General features: G+C 37.1%; 1 protein-coding gene across 1 annotated transcript in view; it reads left to right on the forward strand.

Moving 5' to 3' along the window:
- Slc9a7 (solute carrier family 9 member A7) overlaps positions 1 to 16,383 on the forward strand; it is a 153,118-nt gene that overhangs the window by 102,154 nt on the left and 34,581 nt on the right. The window contains 1 exon segment of the mRNA XM_076918567.1: positions 12,006 to 12,065. Coding sequence (XP_076774682.1) covers positions 12,006 to 12,065 — 60 coding nt within the window.

A 16,383-nucleotide genomic window follows, 5' to 3' on the forward strand; every position in this document is an offset into this window, starting at 1 on the left:
GCCTGAAGAGTCACTCTCTAAAGAGCCACAAGGTGGCGGTGTATCTTTCTCTGTTGGTCTTCAGTTTGTTTTCCCTCCTCTGCCAAAGACAGTTGAAGCTCACTTTTATATCAATAAGAAGCTCGTACCAATGAAAACCTTAAAATTTGTAATCAAAGTAAATTGGTGACATTTAAGAAATTATATCTTCATCTTGATATTAATTATACAGATTTCTACCAATAGGTTTTGGCTATGCAATAAATCCTAGCTAATCCTCCCTGTTCCCACAAAACCACTACTTTTCCCTAGAAAGACAGCCCAATATTTACCACCTTAGTCCCCAAGCCCAGGGAATAGAGGCACTGACTCTTCATTAGCTTCTTCAAGCTGATTACGGGTGTTGAGATATTAGAAGAGGGGTGGAGGGAAGAGTGAATTGATAAGCCTCTGACACTGTGTCTTCACTGCATCCAGATGGGATTCCAGGACATCAGAGGTTTGAGCAGGTCTTCTCAGCTTGCTTGATGAGTAGATATACCAAGGTTGATCATTCTGCAATATACAATTCTCAAAACAAATTTTAATATCAAGATAATTTTTAAGAGGGCTGACATTTTATTAAAGATGTCAGTTCTCACAGCTTTTCTTTTTTCCCCCTCTTTTATTAGATATAATATTTACATTTCATAGGCATTGTACCAGTATAACACATTTAGGAATACAAGGCTTAGACCCAGTCCTTCTTTTTTTTTTTTTTTTTTTAACAGATTTGAGATGATTAGCCTGTGAGTTAAGGGACTATAGCAAATTCATGGCTTTGAGTTTATTGTTAGGGTGTTTTCTATGTTTTATTTAGAAATAGCTGAGTGGCGTTAACAGACAACAGTCCAGATTACCTTACATGGATAGTTGATTTTCAAAACATCAGAAGTCCTTAGAATTGACATGACAAACATTTCTGTATTAATGTTCATTTTGATTAGAGACCTGTCTGCTCCTGACAGCTTCCTGTATTGAATTCTAAGAAGAAATTGAGCATCTTTGGAGTTACTCCAGTTGTGGTGAGACAGCCACTAGACAAGAATTGCCTCTTTCCATCTACAGACAAATTACTGTCCAGAAAAGGACACACTTGCAGAATAGTCAACTGATTATATCTGCCTAGACAGAGTAATCAGGCTTTAATAATTCTACATCACTAGGTCTGTCAGATGATCCTGGGCCAGAAGGCTGAAGATTTGATGCTCCAATGTAGTATAGGGACTGTCTAGGTGTTCAGCAGTCTCTATAAATTGGCTAAGTTTTAGAAGCTATGCTTTGTGCTTCCCATAATTTCAGTTAACTCAGTCATTCTGGATTTCTGACGGGGTTGAAAACTTATAGTCTCATAGCCAATCCTGGCTATTTACTTGGAGAGAAAAGATCTGAGTGGATGGTTTTCAGCTGACATTCATTCTAAAGCCAAGAAAAAAAGCCAGGTTCAGAACTAAGTGTTTTAGTTAGGAGAGATGACAGAGGTGCTGGTTAGTCAACAAAATGATGGACTGGGTATTAGGACTATCTTGTACCTCACTGATACAAATAGGCATAATTATGCTGTAATTGTATTTTGAGAGAAAAGTTTTATTTTAACAGTAAGGGTGATGTGTAGGGGGAGCTAAGGTGGGAGGAGTACCGAGAGAAAGAGAAGGAGTAAGGAGAGGAGAAGAAGAAGGAGAGGAGAAGCTAGGTGATGAGAGAGAGAAAGAGAGAGAAGGGGGTGGGACATGGAGGCAGATGTTCACGTGTCTCCACCAGTCAAAGATAGTTGATATATCTAGGTTGGGTATTGGGTTACACTTCTGGTTGAGCATTACCAAACTTGTAAAGCCTTTGATTAGCATTTTTAAAAAATTGTATAAAAGCAAAAAGGAAAAAGGGGCATGGATAGGAGTTTTCTAGGGAGGGGAAAGGGGGAAAGGGGGAAAGAGGATGGCATCTGAAATGTAAATAAAATATCCAATAAAAATGTCAAAAAAGATATAATTACTTTGTATGCCATTATTTTCACCCTATAAAATTAAACTAATATTAAGAAGAAAAAAAAAAAGACAGTTGAAGCTCCTACACACTTCCCGGGAGAAAAACAGGATTTGGGAGAATAGCCTTTTCTACCCGAGGTGGAAGAGATTGGTGATGATAGGCAGGGGTTCCTGGCTTTGGCTACTGTCAGTTATGCCATTTTTGAGCTAGTGTGTCTCAGCTTGAAAATCAAGCTTCTTGGTGACAATCAGGATCCTCACTAATGCTTGTGTTGCAGGTGCCATTTGCATTTCCATGCTTATATATTAAGATGGTTCTCACAACATCCCCATAGTAGAGATAATACAGTCTATTTTAGAGTTGATAAATGAGACATAGAGCAATAATTTTGCCCTAGGTCATAGAGTCTTGAGAGGATGAGACAGGATTGGAATCCAGCAAGTCTTGCCATGGCTTGTCCATCTGTAAGATATGCTGTCCATCTGTAAGAAGGGTTGTGGTGCTAAAAATTGCTTTCCTCATACAATTTTGAGTGTTTAAAATGTAAACTTCCTAGCTTTAATGGTAAGGGTTACTTTAAGAAACACAGTCCATCCTTGGGAATATAGACTTGAAGAAAGAAATATACTTTGTGGCTTTCAACTTGAGACATCACATGGTACTCTCTTTGTTCTTTGGAGCAGCACGAGGACAAGATAGGCAATTGACCCTGTGTACCCTGCATGACCCTGAGAGTCTTTGCATTCAGCGACCTGTGAAGTTACATTATGTCAGATTTCAGAGTTTTGGAGTAGGGGTGCTCATCTTGTATAGAGAATTGTTAGATAGGTAATAAACAATTTTGTAATTTCCTCAGAAACTCTCATATTTATATTCATCATGGGCTTTTCAAAATATTGAATAATACTATATATCTATATGAATAATACTGTTACATAAATAATAGCTATGTTGAATAATACTATATAGATATAATACTATATATATTATATAAGGAGTTATTGAAAACTTTGAAGTCTATTATAAGTAATTTCTCATTCTATTTGTAAAAATTCACTTATGTATTCAGGAAACATTCACAGTTATACCTAATTTTATATGATTGTTTTAAAACAGCCCCCCTAAATTATATAAAGGTTCCAGGCCTCTCATTGTTTTTTGCTATTCCCAGGAATTGTAGAAAACACAGACTTCAAAGATGCATTAAAAACTATAACCCCCCGGCATGTAACTAAGAACAAAGACAAGATATCTGACTTTATTAATGCTAGTGATAGAACTCAAAGCTTCAAGCATGCTAGGCAAGTGCTGTACCAGTGAGACACATCCCATGATCTAACCTCTTTAGTCACTTCTTTACCTACAGAACATTCGTCATAATATATGAGTGAATTGGGTGTTTGAAATGTTGTTTCTGAACTCCCTATGGATAATAAACCTCGCAGCTGCCTAAGGTCCTTATAAAAGTGGGCTGGTATTTGTCCAGAGCTCATGTGCATCATCTCAAATACGTTAAATGGTCTCGAAAAGCCTTTGAGATTTCCTACAATGTAAATGTTATATAAACAACTGTAGTACCATGGTTTGAGAATTTTGACAAGAGAAAATGTTTATAAGCAATTTTGGAGGATATTTTAAATCTTGGATTGGCTGGATTTCCAGATATGGTGAGCCAACTGTACATAAAGCACAAAGAACACTACCCTCTGGGCGTAATGAGTGCTCAGAAAGACTTCTCACGCAAGAAGGGTTGGTTATCAGACAGCTCATCATTTTCTAAGTCTCTCTGATATTTGTATTTATCATGGAGTTTTGAAATGTTAATACTATATAACTTATTAGGAATTTCTAAAAACTTTGAAGTATATTACAATTTATTTCTCCTACCATTCATAAAACTTGCTTTTGTTTATTCAGGAAATACTCATATTTGTGCTTGATTTTATATGAGTAATTTAAAGTATCTCCCTAAACTGTATAAAAGTTTCAGGCTCCTCAGGAATTGTCTGCTCGATTTCATGACATTTTATGACCTGATTAAATTATAAGCCCTTTGCTTTATTTTTCATCCCCAAAACCTTTGTTACAAACAGAATTGGATGATTTTCCACTGAGAGTAGAGAGTTGACTTTTGGAACTTCCTCATGACCTTTTCAAAAAGTAGGCCATTAAAACAGTCCTACCTAGAGCTGAGTTCTGACAGGCACTTGATGGGTCAACTAGGTGAGGAGCTGGAAAGAAGTAAATAATGCTGTTGAGCAGAAAACTCACAGTTCCTTTAATACTTCTAGTCTGCTTTCTAAAATACTATTTATTTTTTAATCCCTTCTCCATATAAGTTTGTCATATCAACCATAGATAACATAGAGAAATAAAAATCAGTCTTTGGGGCATGGGTGATCAAAATTTGCTATTATTTGTGTTTAGGAAAGATTTGGTTTCACTGTTCTTCATTGGTTATGTCATGTGAGTTCTTTTTAAATTATCAAATTTAAGGAAACATCTCTCGGGCATCTTTCATATGTGAGCCAGGATATTTCAGAACATAAAAGCTATGTAGCATAATTTTTCATTCTGAAAAAAATTATAGAACTGAGAGTCCAGAGTATACATTATGCATGTTTCCTGTGGTCCCATCTTACATAGTTAGTTGTACCATATCACAACCAGGAGCTGAAGTGGGTTTATGTGTGTGGTTTGATACTATTTTATTATGTCTAGGTTTTTGCAAATACCACTGTGTTCAGGGTATAGAATTGTTCCTAAATAAAAATATCTTTAGCTCCATCCTGTATGTCACACTCACCTCTTATTGGTCCCTAATTCCAGTAACATCTAATTTATTCTCCGTCTCCATAATTTTCTCATTTTGATAATTATAGAGCTCAAATTATATAGCATATGCTCTTTTGAGATTGGCTTTTCCTCCCATTCAACATCATACCTTTGAAATCCATGTTGACATGAATGTATCAGGGTCTGTTTCAACTGTTCACATCCTTGAAGGACATTTGGTTAGTTTCTAGATTACGATTATTATAAATGAGGCAACTGTGAACATTTCTGGCTAAGTTTTTATATCAATGTGGACATTCATAGATCTAAGATACAGGTTCCAGAACATGATTGAAAGATGAGATACTAAATGAGTAAGTTTCTAAGGAACTGCCAAACAGTTTTCCAGAGTGGCTGTACCATTTAAATTGCTACTATTGGCATGTGAGGCTCTCATTTCCTGTATCCTCACCAGCACTCTCTCTAGCGGTTCTAACAGGTGTGTAGTGCTATCTCATGTTGGTTTTAATTTGTATCTCTTTTGTGGCTAATAATGTTGAATGTCTCTTCAAAATTATCTATTACATTACTGTTTTGATATTCAAGATAATATTCAAGGCTTGTATTATCTATTATACTAGCTTATCTATTCTATCTTTTTTATGACTAGCTGTTCGAGTCTTTTGTGTGCTTTATGATTGGCATAATATTTTTGTTGAGTTTTGAAATATTTTTATTCTGGATACTAATGTTTTGTAAGATAACATGGTTTGTAAGTCTTTTTGCACTTTCTTGTAGCTTGTATTGAAGTCTTTTGGTAGAGCCTTTCATAGAGCAGAAGTCATAATGTTGAAGAATTATAATCTGTCTTTTTTTTGGATCATGTCTTTGGTTCCATGCCTAAAAAGTTCATCAAGCTCTCTTGAAACTTTCTTCTTTGCTATTTCCTTAAACACTTTTAGTTTCATGCCTTACATTTAAGTCTATGAGCTGCTCTTGGTTAATGTTTGTATGAGATATCTGGAAGGTTGTGTCTTATTTGTCTGTGGCTATCCAGTTGTTCCACTGTGGTATAATATAAAGACTGTGGTTTTCCATTGAATTACTTTTGCTCATTTGTCAGAAATAAGTTGTATATGTACCTGGGGCTCACAACATTCTGTTGTGGCTCATTGATTTATGTATCTGATTTTCAAAAAATAATAGCTGTAGTTACACAATATGTTTTGGCATCTGGGAGACAGATTGCTTCCACCACCACCACCACCACCACCACCACCACCACCACCACCACCACCACCACTACCACCTCATCTTCCTCGTTCTCCTCTTCCACCTCTTCTTCCTCCTCCTCTTTCTCTTTCTCATCCTCTTCTTCCTCCTCCTCCTCTTCTTTTTTCAAAATAGTAGATATTCTAGTTTTATTTCATATAAATTTTAGAAAGAGTCGTTTTGTAGCTAGGCATGTTTATAATTCCAACAATTAGGAGGCTGACACAGGAATTCAAGGCTAGCCTAAGAGGGATACAGAGAGAGAGAGAGAGAGAGAGAGAGAGAGAGAGAGAGAGAGAGAGAGAGAGAGAAAGATACAAAGCCCCAACAATTTAATAAAAGAAAGGTAAATAAAATTTTGCTATGCTTTTCATAGGAATTGTATTTTGCATATTATCAATTGAGGTCATTAGCATCTTCATCATGTTGTATCCTCCAATCTCTGAATATAGTGTGCTTCCCAATTTATTTTAACCTTCTTTAGTTTCTTTATATTAGTATTTTGTCATTTTTAACATAAAAATGCTATGCAAGTTTTATTAGATTTATATCCTGCCACTTTTCTCATTCCTTTTTTAGTTCTAGGGGATATTTGGGGTGTGTGTGTGTGTGTGTGTGTGTGTGTGTGTGTGTGTGCGTAGTCTTTAGGATTTTCTACATAGATAAACTTTCTGGATTATTTGTATAACTATGCAAAGTGAAATATTTTTATTTTGTTCTTTTCAATCAATGTGCCTTTGTCTTTCTTTTTATGCATTGTTGTTTTGGTTGACTTTCAGTCCTATGTTTAATACAAGTACTGTTAGTGGACGTTGTCACCCAGCTCCTAACATTAAGAAAGACATATTGCCTTTTACCATTGGGTGTCATCATAGCTTGTAAAGTTTTTGTAGCTATTCATCATCAGATTGGATAAATTTCTTTCTTGTATTTAGTTAGTTTGTTTTTTAATTTTTTTAACTTACATTTTATTTATTTGGGGGCAGAGAACACATACCATTGTATACATGTGGAAGCCAGGAGACAGTTTTTCGGGGAGTCAGTTCTTTTCTTCTATCATGTACATCTTGAGGATGGAACTAGGGTCATCAGACTTCGGCAAGAAATGCCTTTATCCCTTGAGCCATCTTGCTAGTTCTCATGTTTATTTTTAACAAATTTATTTTTGGCATAAGTTGGTGTGATCATATACTTTTTTCTTGTTTAGCTCTTTACTCTGGTAGATTGCAGTGATCAGTTCTCAAATTCTGAACTGATCTAGCTTTTCTGAAATAAACCCTACTTGGCTATGGTATATTATTTGAATACTGATTAACTCTCTGAGCACATGCTTGCCTAATTTTTCTGTGTTCCCAGGTGTATGGTTTATAGTTCTCCATTTGCATTGTATTTGTCTGGTTTAAGTAGCAGGGTAATGTGGCCCCACAACATAAACTGTTGTCTACTCTTCTTTATATATTTAGTATTAGTTATTTTCTTTTACTTATTGGTAAAATTCTCCAGTGAAACTATCTAGGTCATAAGACTTCTTTTTCAGAAATCTTTAAACTATGCCATTTAATGAGGCTGTTTCAGATTATCTGTTTCATATTAAGTGAACTGTGATACTTTATGAAATTGTTCAGTTTGATCTACATTGTCAAGATAATGTTATCCATAGTGTACTGGATAGTTTTATGTCAACTTGACACAGACTAAAGTCATCTGAGAAGAGGGAACCTGTGTTAAGAAAATGTCTCCATAAGATTAGGCTGTAGGCAAGCCTATGGGGCATTTTCTTAACTAGTGAGTGATGGGGGAGTGCCCAGTCCATTGTGGGTAGTGTCATTTCTAGGCTGATGGTCCTGGATTCTCTAAGAAAGCTGAAGAAGTCATGAGAAACAAGCCAGTAAGCAGCACCTTCCATAGCCTCTGCATCAGTTTCTGCCTTCAGGTTCCTGCCCTGTTTGAGTTCCTGTTCTAGCTTTCTTTGGTGATGAACATCAATATGGAAGTATAAGCCAAATAAATCAACTTGCTTTATTGTTTAAAAAATATTTTTAGATTATATTAAAGGTAGCTTTATTTGGAACTTGCCTTTGGGCGAGCTCACTGGCTCCAAGGATTAAGGCTGGGGGAGTCACCATGGGGAGAGAGGAGAGAGGGTGGGGAGAAAGAGAAAGGGTTTGTGTGTAGAAAGGAGAGAAGAGCCCCAACTTGCTTTTTTTTGTCATGGTGTTTCACCACAGCAATAGTAACCCCTAACTATTGTGCTAGGGACACATATTGTTCCCTGATTGTTCTTTAGATGTTTCTGGGGTCTATAGTGATATCTTTTCCTTTATTATTATTACATTTTATTCCTAATAATTCCTAACAATTAGGAATACATTTTATCCTAATAGTTTCTAGTAATTTTTGTCAAACTCGCTAGGGGTTTGTGCGGAGGGTTTTTTGTTGTTTATTTTTTGACATAGGGTCTCATTCCATAGCCCTGACTGTCCTGAAAGTCACTATGCAGAGCATGCTAACATAGAACACACAGAGACCCACCCACCTCTGTCTTTCCAGTGCTGGGTTCAAAGGCATATGCCACTATTTCTGCCTGGTGGATTTTTTCCATATAAGCATTTTTGTTTGTTTTTAATTACCTGTTTATTCCACTTATTTTACCATTCCTCTGATTTTTATTTTACCAATTTCTGTTCCTGTATTTTATTTCTATCCTTCTTGGTTTTTTTTTTTTTCCCCGCAGCTCAACCACACACTCAAGTGAAGCAACATGTGTTATTGTTGAAAAATATATATGGTGCCCACTCATTATATTTTTTCAGATGTGTATTAGTAATGATTATTTAAGTATAGACACTGACATTTATATAAATTGCACCAAAAGAAGTTTTTTCCAAAATAAGGTAATGAGAGTGGTTGGTTTTTCTTGGCTTGTGGCTTATGATGTTACTTAGTGACCTCAAGTATTTTTGTAACCAAGTTCTTATTTTAAATTGACTCAAAAACCCCCTGATATTCATTATGCTATTTTGAACCCTGTGAACTCAGTAGGATCATTTTCAAATAGGGCCTACTTTCTAACTTGTTCCTTATTTTTTCAACTGCTGATGAGTGTAGGCAGTTGCTCAGAAGTAGTACTGAGGCAGATCTTAGAGTTCGTCTATAAATAAATAGGTGTTAGCTGGGATTTCTTTCTTTCCTTTTGGGGGGGGTATGGGGGAGACAGTGTATTGCTATGAAGCCCCAGTTGTCATGGAACTCACTGTGTAGACCAAGCTGGCTGCAAACTCACAGAGATCCACCTGTTTCTGCCTCCAGGATGCTGGGATTAAATGTGCTCCCATGCCTGGTTAGCTGTAATTTCTTGACCATGGCTAATTTCAACTCTGTTTATGTAGAAAAGCTCTGAGTATAACCAGGATTCCAAAACTAGGTCACTTATGTTCATAAGTCAAATTTATATTTTTAAATCAGTATTTTGATATTTTAAAATGTAATGGGAAATGTTCAAATATTTTGGTTAATGTATAAACTGCTTGTCTCTTGAGTAAGTGCTGTTATTTACAAAGGACATAATTTTGGCAGCTTAGAGGAGTTATGGAATTATTTCAACAGATGAACAATCTATGTATCACAAACACATTGTGGTGGTATTATGACCATTCTCTTGGAGCACAGTGAGTAGGGAGGTAGTGGAAGGACACATATCTAGGTAGTCAAATGAACAGCTAACCTTCATAGCCCACAGGGACGTAATAAGTCATTCAAGGGTAAGTACAAACACGCTGCTGTTAATTTTATCAGGCTGAGGAATTATGGTAACATTCTCTTTAAGATAGCATAAGGAATACAGATGAGAAGAAATCTTGGGTTCTTTATGTAACAGTGTTTGTGACTTGATATTTTCTAAGATACAACATTATAGTCAGAATTAGTATTTTAGCAGGAAGAACTTGGGTCCCTGACCCAATTATGTTGTTGTTGTTATTATTATTATCACTCAAGCAACAACAAAATCTTACATTCAAGAAATCCTGGTTTGTTTTTCTGTTGTTTCCTATAGTAATTTATGGTTTAAAGTATATTCTCATTCTGACCATGTAATTAATTGAAAGCATCACCTTATGACACGTCATGATCTCTTACATTTTTCAAGGGATACAATATAATGAGAATTTGAGAATTGTCTATCACAATGTTTCTCAGTTCTTTCAACTACCTGTAGAGGGTGGTTGTGATACCTTGATTGGGAACGTGCATGTGAACACTGAAGGTCTTCTTCCCCAATTGGTTCTTGATCAATCAATAAAGATGCCAGTGGTCAATGACCTGGGTGGAATAGGTGGGACTTCCAGTTTTCCCGCAGGCAGGCTAGCAGACACAGAAGAGGAGAAGAATTCGCCTTGCTTCAGAGGGAGAAATAGCCACCAGCTATTTCTAGTGAGATCTACGGTGGAGTGGCCATTGGCTGCTTCTCTGACTGGGCCTGGGGTAGCAGGTGGGAGGTTAGAAACAACTACACTGAGGGCAGATTTAGGGTGTTGAGCTGGGACTAAAGGTAACTAAGCAACTAAAGCTGTGGGCACATATGGAGTGTTGAGCTGGGAGTAAAAAGAAGGATGCGAGAGCCCAGGAAGGCTTAGAAGAGCCCAGCCATTGAGCTGAAGCATATAAAAATAAGCTAATATGTATGTGTTTTCCATCCACAGATCTGAGGGAACCTGGGTGGGGCTGGTAGCATGGTCCATCTGGGGCTTAAAGCAGGTAGCAAAAACTACATGCTACAACTAATTGCAGTGAAATTTTAGTACCACAGATCTGCTATGTCTTTATGTTTTATAATGCTTTGGATGACTTCAAACTTATCCAATATGCACTTTAGGGGTTGTTTTTTATGTGTGTTCCACAAGAACCAGTTTTCACACCCACAGGGATGATATTACTGTATTGAGAGTACATAATTTAGTTCAGTCTTTTCAACTAAGGACAATTTCTCTACCTGGGAAACATCTCTGAACATCTGGAAATGTTTTAAACCAAAACCAACTGTCTTTAAAAAGAAAAACAGAACAAAGCAAAAAGGTCTATCTCCTGGGGCAGCTGGGGTAGTTGCTGTTGGCATCCTGTAAATAGAAGGCAGGGCGTTACTAAACATTCTACAGTGCACAGGAGAATGGTTCCCCAACAGAGAATAATTGTGGATTCAAATGTTCATAGTGTTGAGTTTGCAAAACCATGTTGTAGCCTGATGGTGAAGTTCAGTGTTGTCTGAATAATCTAGAAATCATTAAGGAAAGTGAAAGGACACATCAATCCAGAGACCTCAAACAAAAGAGAAGAGCCAGAGTTGTGTTCCTGGCCTTCAGGTTGAAGTTGTGAACAATATTGTTTGCTTATCTAGATAAAAAAAATGGCCATTTTTGTCTTGTCAGTATTGTTGATTTTCAGTAATATAGTGTGTTTTGTTATTTCTGTTAACTAGGTATAAAATATGTACATATTCTAAATATATGTTCATTGTTTAGTAACAATTTTCTGGGTTTTTTTGGACATATCTTCCTTTATGAAACAGATGAGCTCCAGAAATATTTGTAGATTAAGTTATATACTATACACATATTCATCTGATTTTACTGTATTATGCTTTTTGAGGCTTAACATTATTATCAATTGTTCCTCATGACCTAGCTTCTAACATTGTTGCTTTAAATTTAGCAACCTCTCTGCCTCTTGGGTTTAGGAGAACGGGGATAACCAAAGATAATTATGCAGCTGCATGGGTACCACTTACCTAGTGTTTTCAAGACTTTGGGTTCCATCCACAGTACTGGAACAAAAGAGGGACTATGACTTTCTGGCGAAGGTGAGCTAGCCCTTCTTTCTAGCATGGTTCGGGCTAGATGCCATAGATCTGGTAGCTGTGTTGTCCCATCACATTCACATTTCCTTCTTCTGCTGCCCAGAGTTGGTGTGGAGGAACTCTCTGAAGAGGACCAGAATGAGCATCGATGGCAGTACTTCAGGTGACACAGGGACTACTCAGAAAATAATCCACTGGGCTTTGCTTTTTTCTTCTGTCTAACTTGAATGATTTCTCTTTATGCTGTTTGCTTTTTCCTTCTTGAATGCACCAATCCTTACCCCATGGGCAACAGGAAAATCATTTCTAATAATTTTTTCTGTCTTTCCTCCATGTTGATTTGTGTGTCAGTGTTATTGAAATTATGTGCTTTCTTTCCACATTTTGAACCATGAGTTTTCAACCCCAAAGCCTATATTTTTTTTTTGTTTGACTGAATGAGCTTTGTGTTAAAGACAGCTCATTTTCAGAGCCACCTATATTTTTCCTAGAAAATCTTGGTTTTGATATAGTAAGTAAAGCTTGTAACTAATGCAGAGAACTAGAATTTAATATTTCAGCCTTGGCTAGAGCATAGCTATGTGATCTTAATTAAATGCCAGTGTTGTGTTTTATATATATATCCCTTTACTCCCAGGACCCCCTCACCTAGATCCTTCCCCCTTCTCTTTTCCTTTGAGAAGGGGGAATCCCTCTGGGTGTCACCCCTTCCACCCACTCATCAAGTCACTGTAGGACTAGGCTTATCCTCTCCCATTGAGGCAAGACAAGGCTGTCCAGTTAGGGGAACTGGATCCATAGGCAGGCAACAGAGTCAGGGACAGCTTCCAGTCCAGCTGTTGGGAGATCTGCATGAAGATCAAGCTGCACATCTGCCACGCATGTGCAAGAAGGCCTAGGTTCAGCCCACACTAGCTCTTTGGTTGGCGGTTCAGTCTCTGGGAGCCCCAAGGGTCCAGGTTAGCTGACTCTGTTGGTCTTCCTGTAGAGTTCTGTTCAAGTCTTTCAATCCTTTTCCCAACTCTTCCACAAGACTCCCCAAGCTCTATGTAATGTTCAGCTGTGGGTGTCTGCATCTGTTTCCATTGGCTTCTGGGTGGAGCCTCTCAGAAGACAGTTATACTCAGCTCCTGTCTCTGATGGCTGTGCCTCAGTGTTATGTATATTTAAGTATGTATTTGTGTACCTATACTTTCTCACAATGGTTTAGATGACATGAACATTTTTTTAAATGAACAAAAGAATGAAGTTTTTACTAACACTGTTTCTTGGCCTACATCCAAGTGTGTATGATGCCATTGCGTTTAAGAGTGGTGATGTAGGAGCAAAATAAAAACCTCCAGTGTTTGTTCTTGCCTTTCTGGATCTCTATGTGATACGCTTTCTTCCTGGTCTGATCTGTAGATCCATTCATTGCAAAATCAGCTTGAACTCAGAACTTGTGAAAATATTCTGCTCACTAAAGACAGGGTGAAGGAAACAATAACTATAAATGAGTGGGGTGTGGGTTTTGGAATATAGCCCAGATATATTCTGTAATGGTACACATAAAATTCATGGAAGTGTTGAAACATCTCATTGGGTTCATGTTTATTACTGTTGCAATGTGCATGTGTGGGTGCACGTGCATGCGTAGACGCGCACACACACACACATACATACTTACTAGTAGCGTTGCAGAGGAACACTTTCTACTGAAGTGTCCTGCCTTCAAGGAAGAAGTTATTTAGGCCAGTATTACTTGGGACACAAGAAAATTCAGTTATAATCTGATGCTCAAGATTGATATGCAGATTTACATCTCATATTCCTCAAATTAACCAGAACTTTGATTATTCATATGTTTTAAAATTACTGGTTTCTAGAAATATGTATCAGTGGTAAAAATGCTTGAGGCCCTGGATTCAATCTTCAGAACTTTCTAAAAAGTATTGGTTAAAATAGATTTTTTTCTGAGATTTCATGGCATTTTATCCATTAACCACAGTAGACAAGCTATTGTTCTTGAATGAAAGTTATTAACTTTGGTGTATTTATTTAGTACAGAAAAATGCATCCATTTGACTTCTTCCTGTTCTCATTTGGCATAGAATTTCCACATTTGTCTCATTCTTAATGGACCTAAGGATAATTCAGTTCATTCTGGAGGAAAGGACTGCTGTGTCTGTTGCAGTCCTCCCTAGCTGTATCTGAATGCTGAAATGTAATAAAATAAAAGTTCACGTTTCTGTAACATCCCACATGTAAAAGTCAGGAGATAAATACATTTTAAACAGTTGCCACAACCAGCAATTTGAAAAAGCTAAGTCTTATGGGGCTCTGGATCTGCAATCAGAAGCCCGTCGTGTCTGGTCTTCCTTTCTGTTTAGCACCATTCCAAGTGTTCTGGCCCATTGCTTTATTCTTATTCACAGAGACCAGTTTGGTTCTGGGCTGTGCCCCAAGGGTGGAGGCCTTTATAGGAATCCCAGTATACTGTGTGTCATCCTTGGGGATTGGTCCAAGGGCCCTTCTAAATGCCAGAAAAGTAATTATTAAATCACTCTAAAATAAACAACCTCAAAATGGGGGAAAATGCAGAATAACCTTTGTGTCATAGCTCCTGTCTGTCTTCTAGGGGTCATTTATTAGCCATGGTAAGTTGAAAAGCAGGTAGTTATTTCCCTTCTTGAATTCTACTACCTTAGTACCGTATATTAGTAGTTGGCACCTCCATAAGACCTTATGAGTCAAACTGGGAGGAGCCAGCCAGTCCATTTAGGCTCTGTACAGTCAGGCTCTATGCATCTCAGACATGTGGTAGCTAGTGGGGGGCTCCAGTGAAGACTGGACCTTCCACACAGAAGACTGATATAGGTAAGGAAAGCAGATATTGAGTAGGACTGTCTCTAGAGCTTCAAGTCACCATGGAGTGGCACAACTGCATCTAACTATGGCCGCATTGCTTAGCACTTCATTAGGTGTGTCTGAGTCAACTCAAGACTTTCTTCATGCCCATTACTTTTAGGAGAAAACAATTTCAGCAAAAATATTTCTGAAATTATCAAGAAGAAAATCTTTTCACAACTATGAACATCTTTATTTGTCCATTGCCTGTGCTTACCAATTCTAGTACCCCATGTGGTGAATCTATACAATTTGTGCCGTTTGGACTCTGAAATACAATGAGTTTATAAATCATCACTATTAATCAATTAATTACAGATAGGAAAATAGGCTGATGTGTTTTTGAAACATCTTTACCAAAGGTATAATTAAAGATTCTTAACTGTGATTTAAGTTTTTCTCCCAAAAGGAAAGACTGGAGCTGTGCCTACTCTGGTACTAATTTACACTCAACAGATCACTAGAATTTGTCACTTTTTTATTCCAGGAAGAGTCAGGTGTCCTGAATCTACTTCTAAATGCTACCGGTGTTCAATCTCCTGTGTAATTGCATCTAAGAAAAGTAACATGAATTTTACACATGCAGGATCCAACAAACTTTTATGCTTATTGACATGTCTGTTAACTCTCTTGCCATAATTCACCCCCTTTTCATGGTTTCTTATAGCATTGGGTTTTTTTTTTTTAAGTATTTGAGATAGTTATTTAACAAAACATCTTATAATTGGGGTTTTTCTGATGTTTCATTATGACCAGAGGCAAACAATCATTTCATCAAAACTGCTGCAAAGTATGTTTCTTGTTGCATACTTTTAGGTAGTACATGTTTTATGCTGTCCAATTATTAGTGACATTCCATTTAGGCACTTAGCTACTTGTCCAATACTAACCCTAGGTCCCTCTAGTGTCAAAGTGCCACTTTTCTTTATGCAATTAAAAAAGTTATCAGTAGCGTAATCTTTTGCCACTGTATGAGACAGCAACGAAATCCTTCACTACTGATTGCACTGAGGAAAGAACACAAAGACTTTATAATTCTTCTTCTTTCATAGAACCATAGGGGGGTTGGGAAGTTATTTTACATACAGATAAAGGAAACAGTCTCTTCAGTGTCTAGGTATTCAGTTCAAGAGAATTTTTTTTCTTTTTTTTTTTTTTTAAGAATTTATTTATTTATTTTATGTAAGTACGCTGTAGCTGTCTTCAGACACCCATATGAGGGCATCAGATCTCATTATGGATGGTTGTGAGCCACCATGTGGTTGCTGGGATTTGAACTCATGACCTCTGGAAGAGCAGTCAATGCTCTTAACCACTGAGCCATCTCACCAGCCCCGAATTTTTTTTTTCTTATAGTGGATTTGAAGTTGTGTCCCTACAGAACACTAACAGGAATCTGGGTGTTAGAGTGGACAAAACAAAGAGTTAGCAAAACGAACAAAAAAGTGTTGACAATATGAAAACCTGGCTGAAATCAGTGTTGATTTAAAAATCTATACTTTCATTGTCCATATATGGTTATTTAAAGTTTTAATTAGCTAAAAAGTAAGGTGGAAAATGGCAATTTCTCACTCATAATAACTACATCCCAAGTG

The sequence above is a fragment of the Arvicanthis niloticus genome, chromosome X (genome assembly GCF_011762505.2).
Source record: "Arvicanthis niloticus isolate mArvNil1 chromosome X, mArvNil1.pat.X, whole genome shotgun sequence".
Classification (NCBI taxonomy): Eukaryota; Metazoa; Chordata; class Mammalia; order Rodentia; family Muridae; genus Arvicanthis; species Arvicanthis niloticus.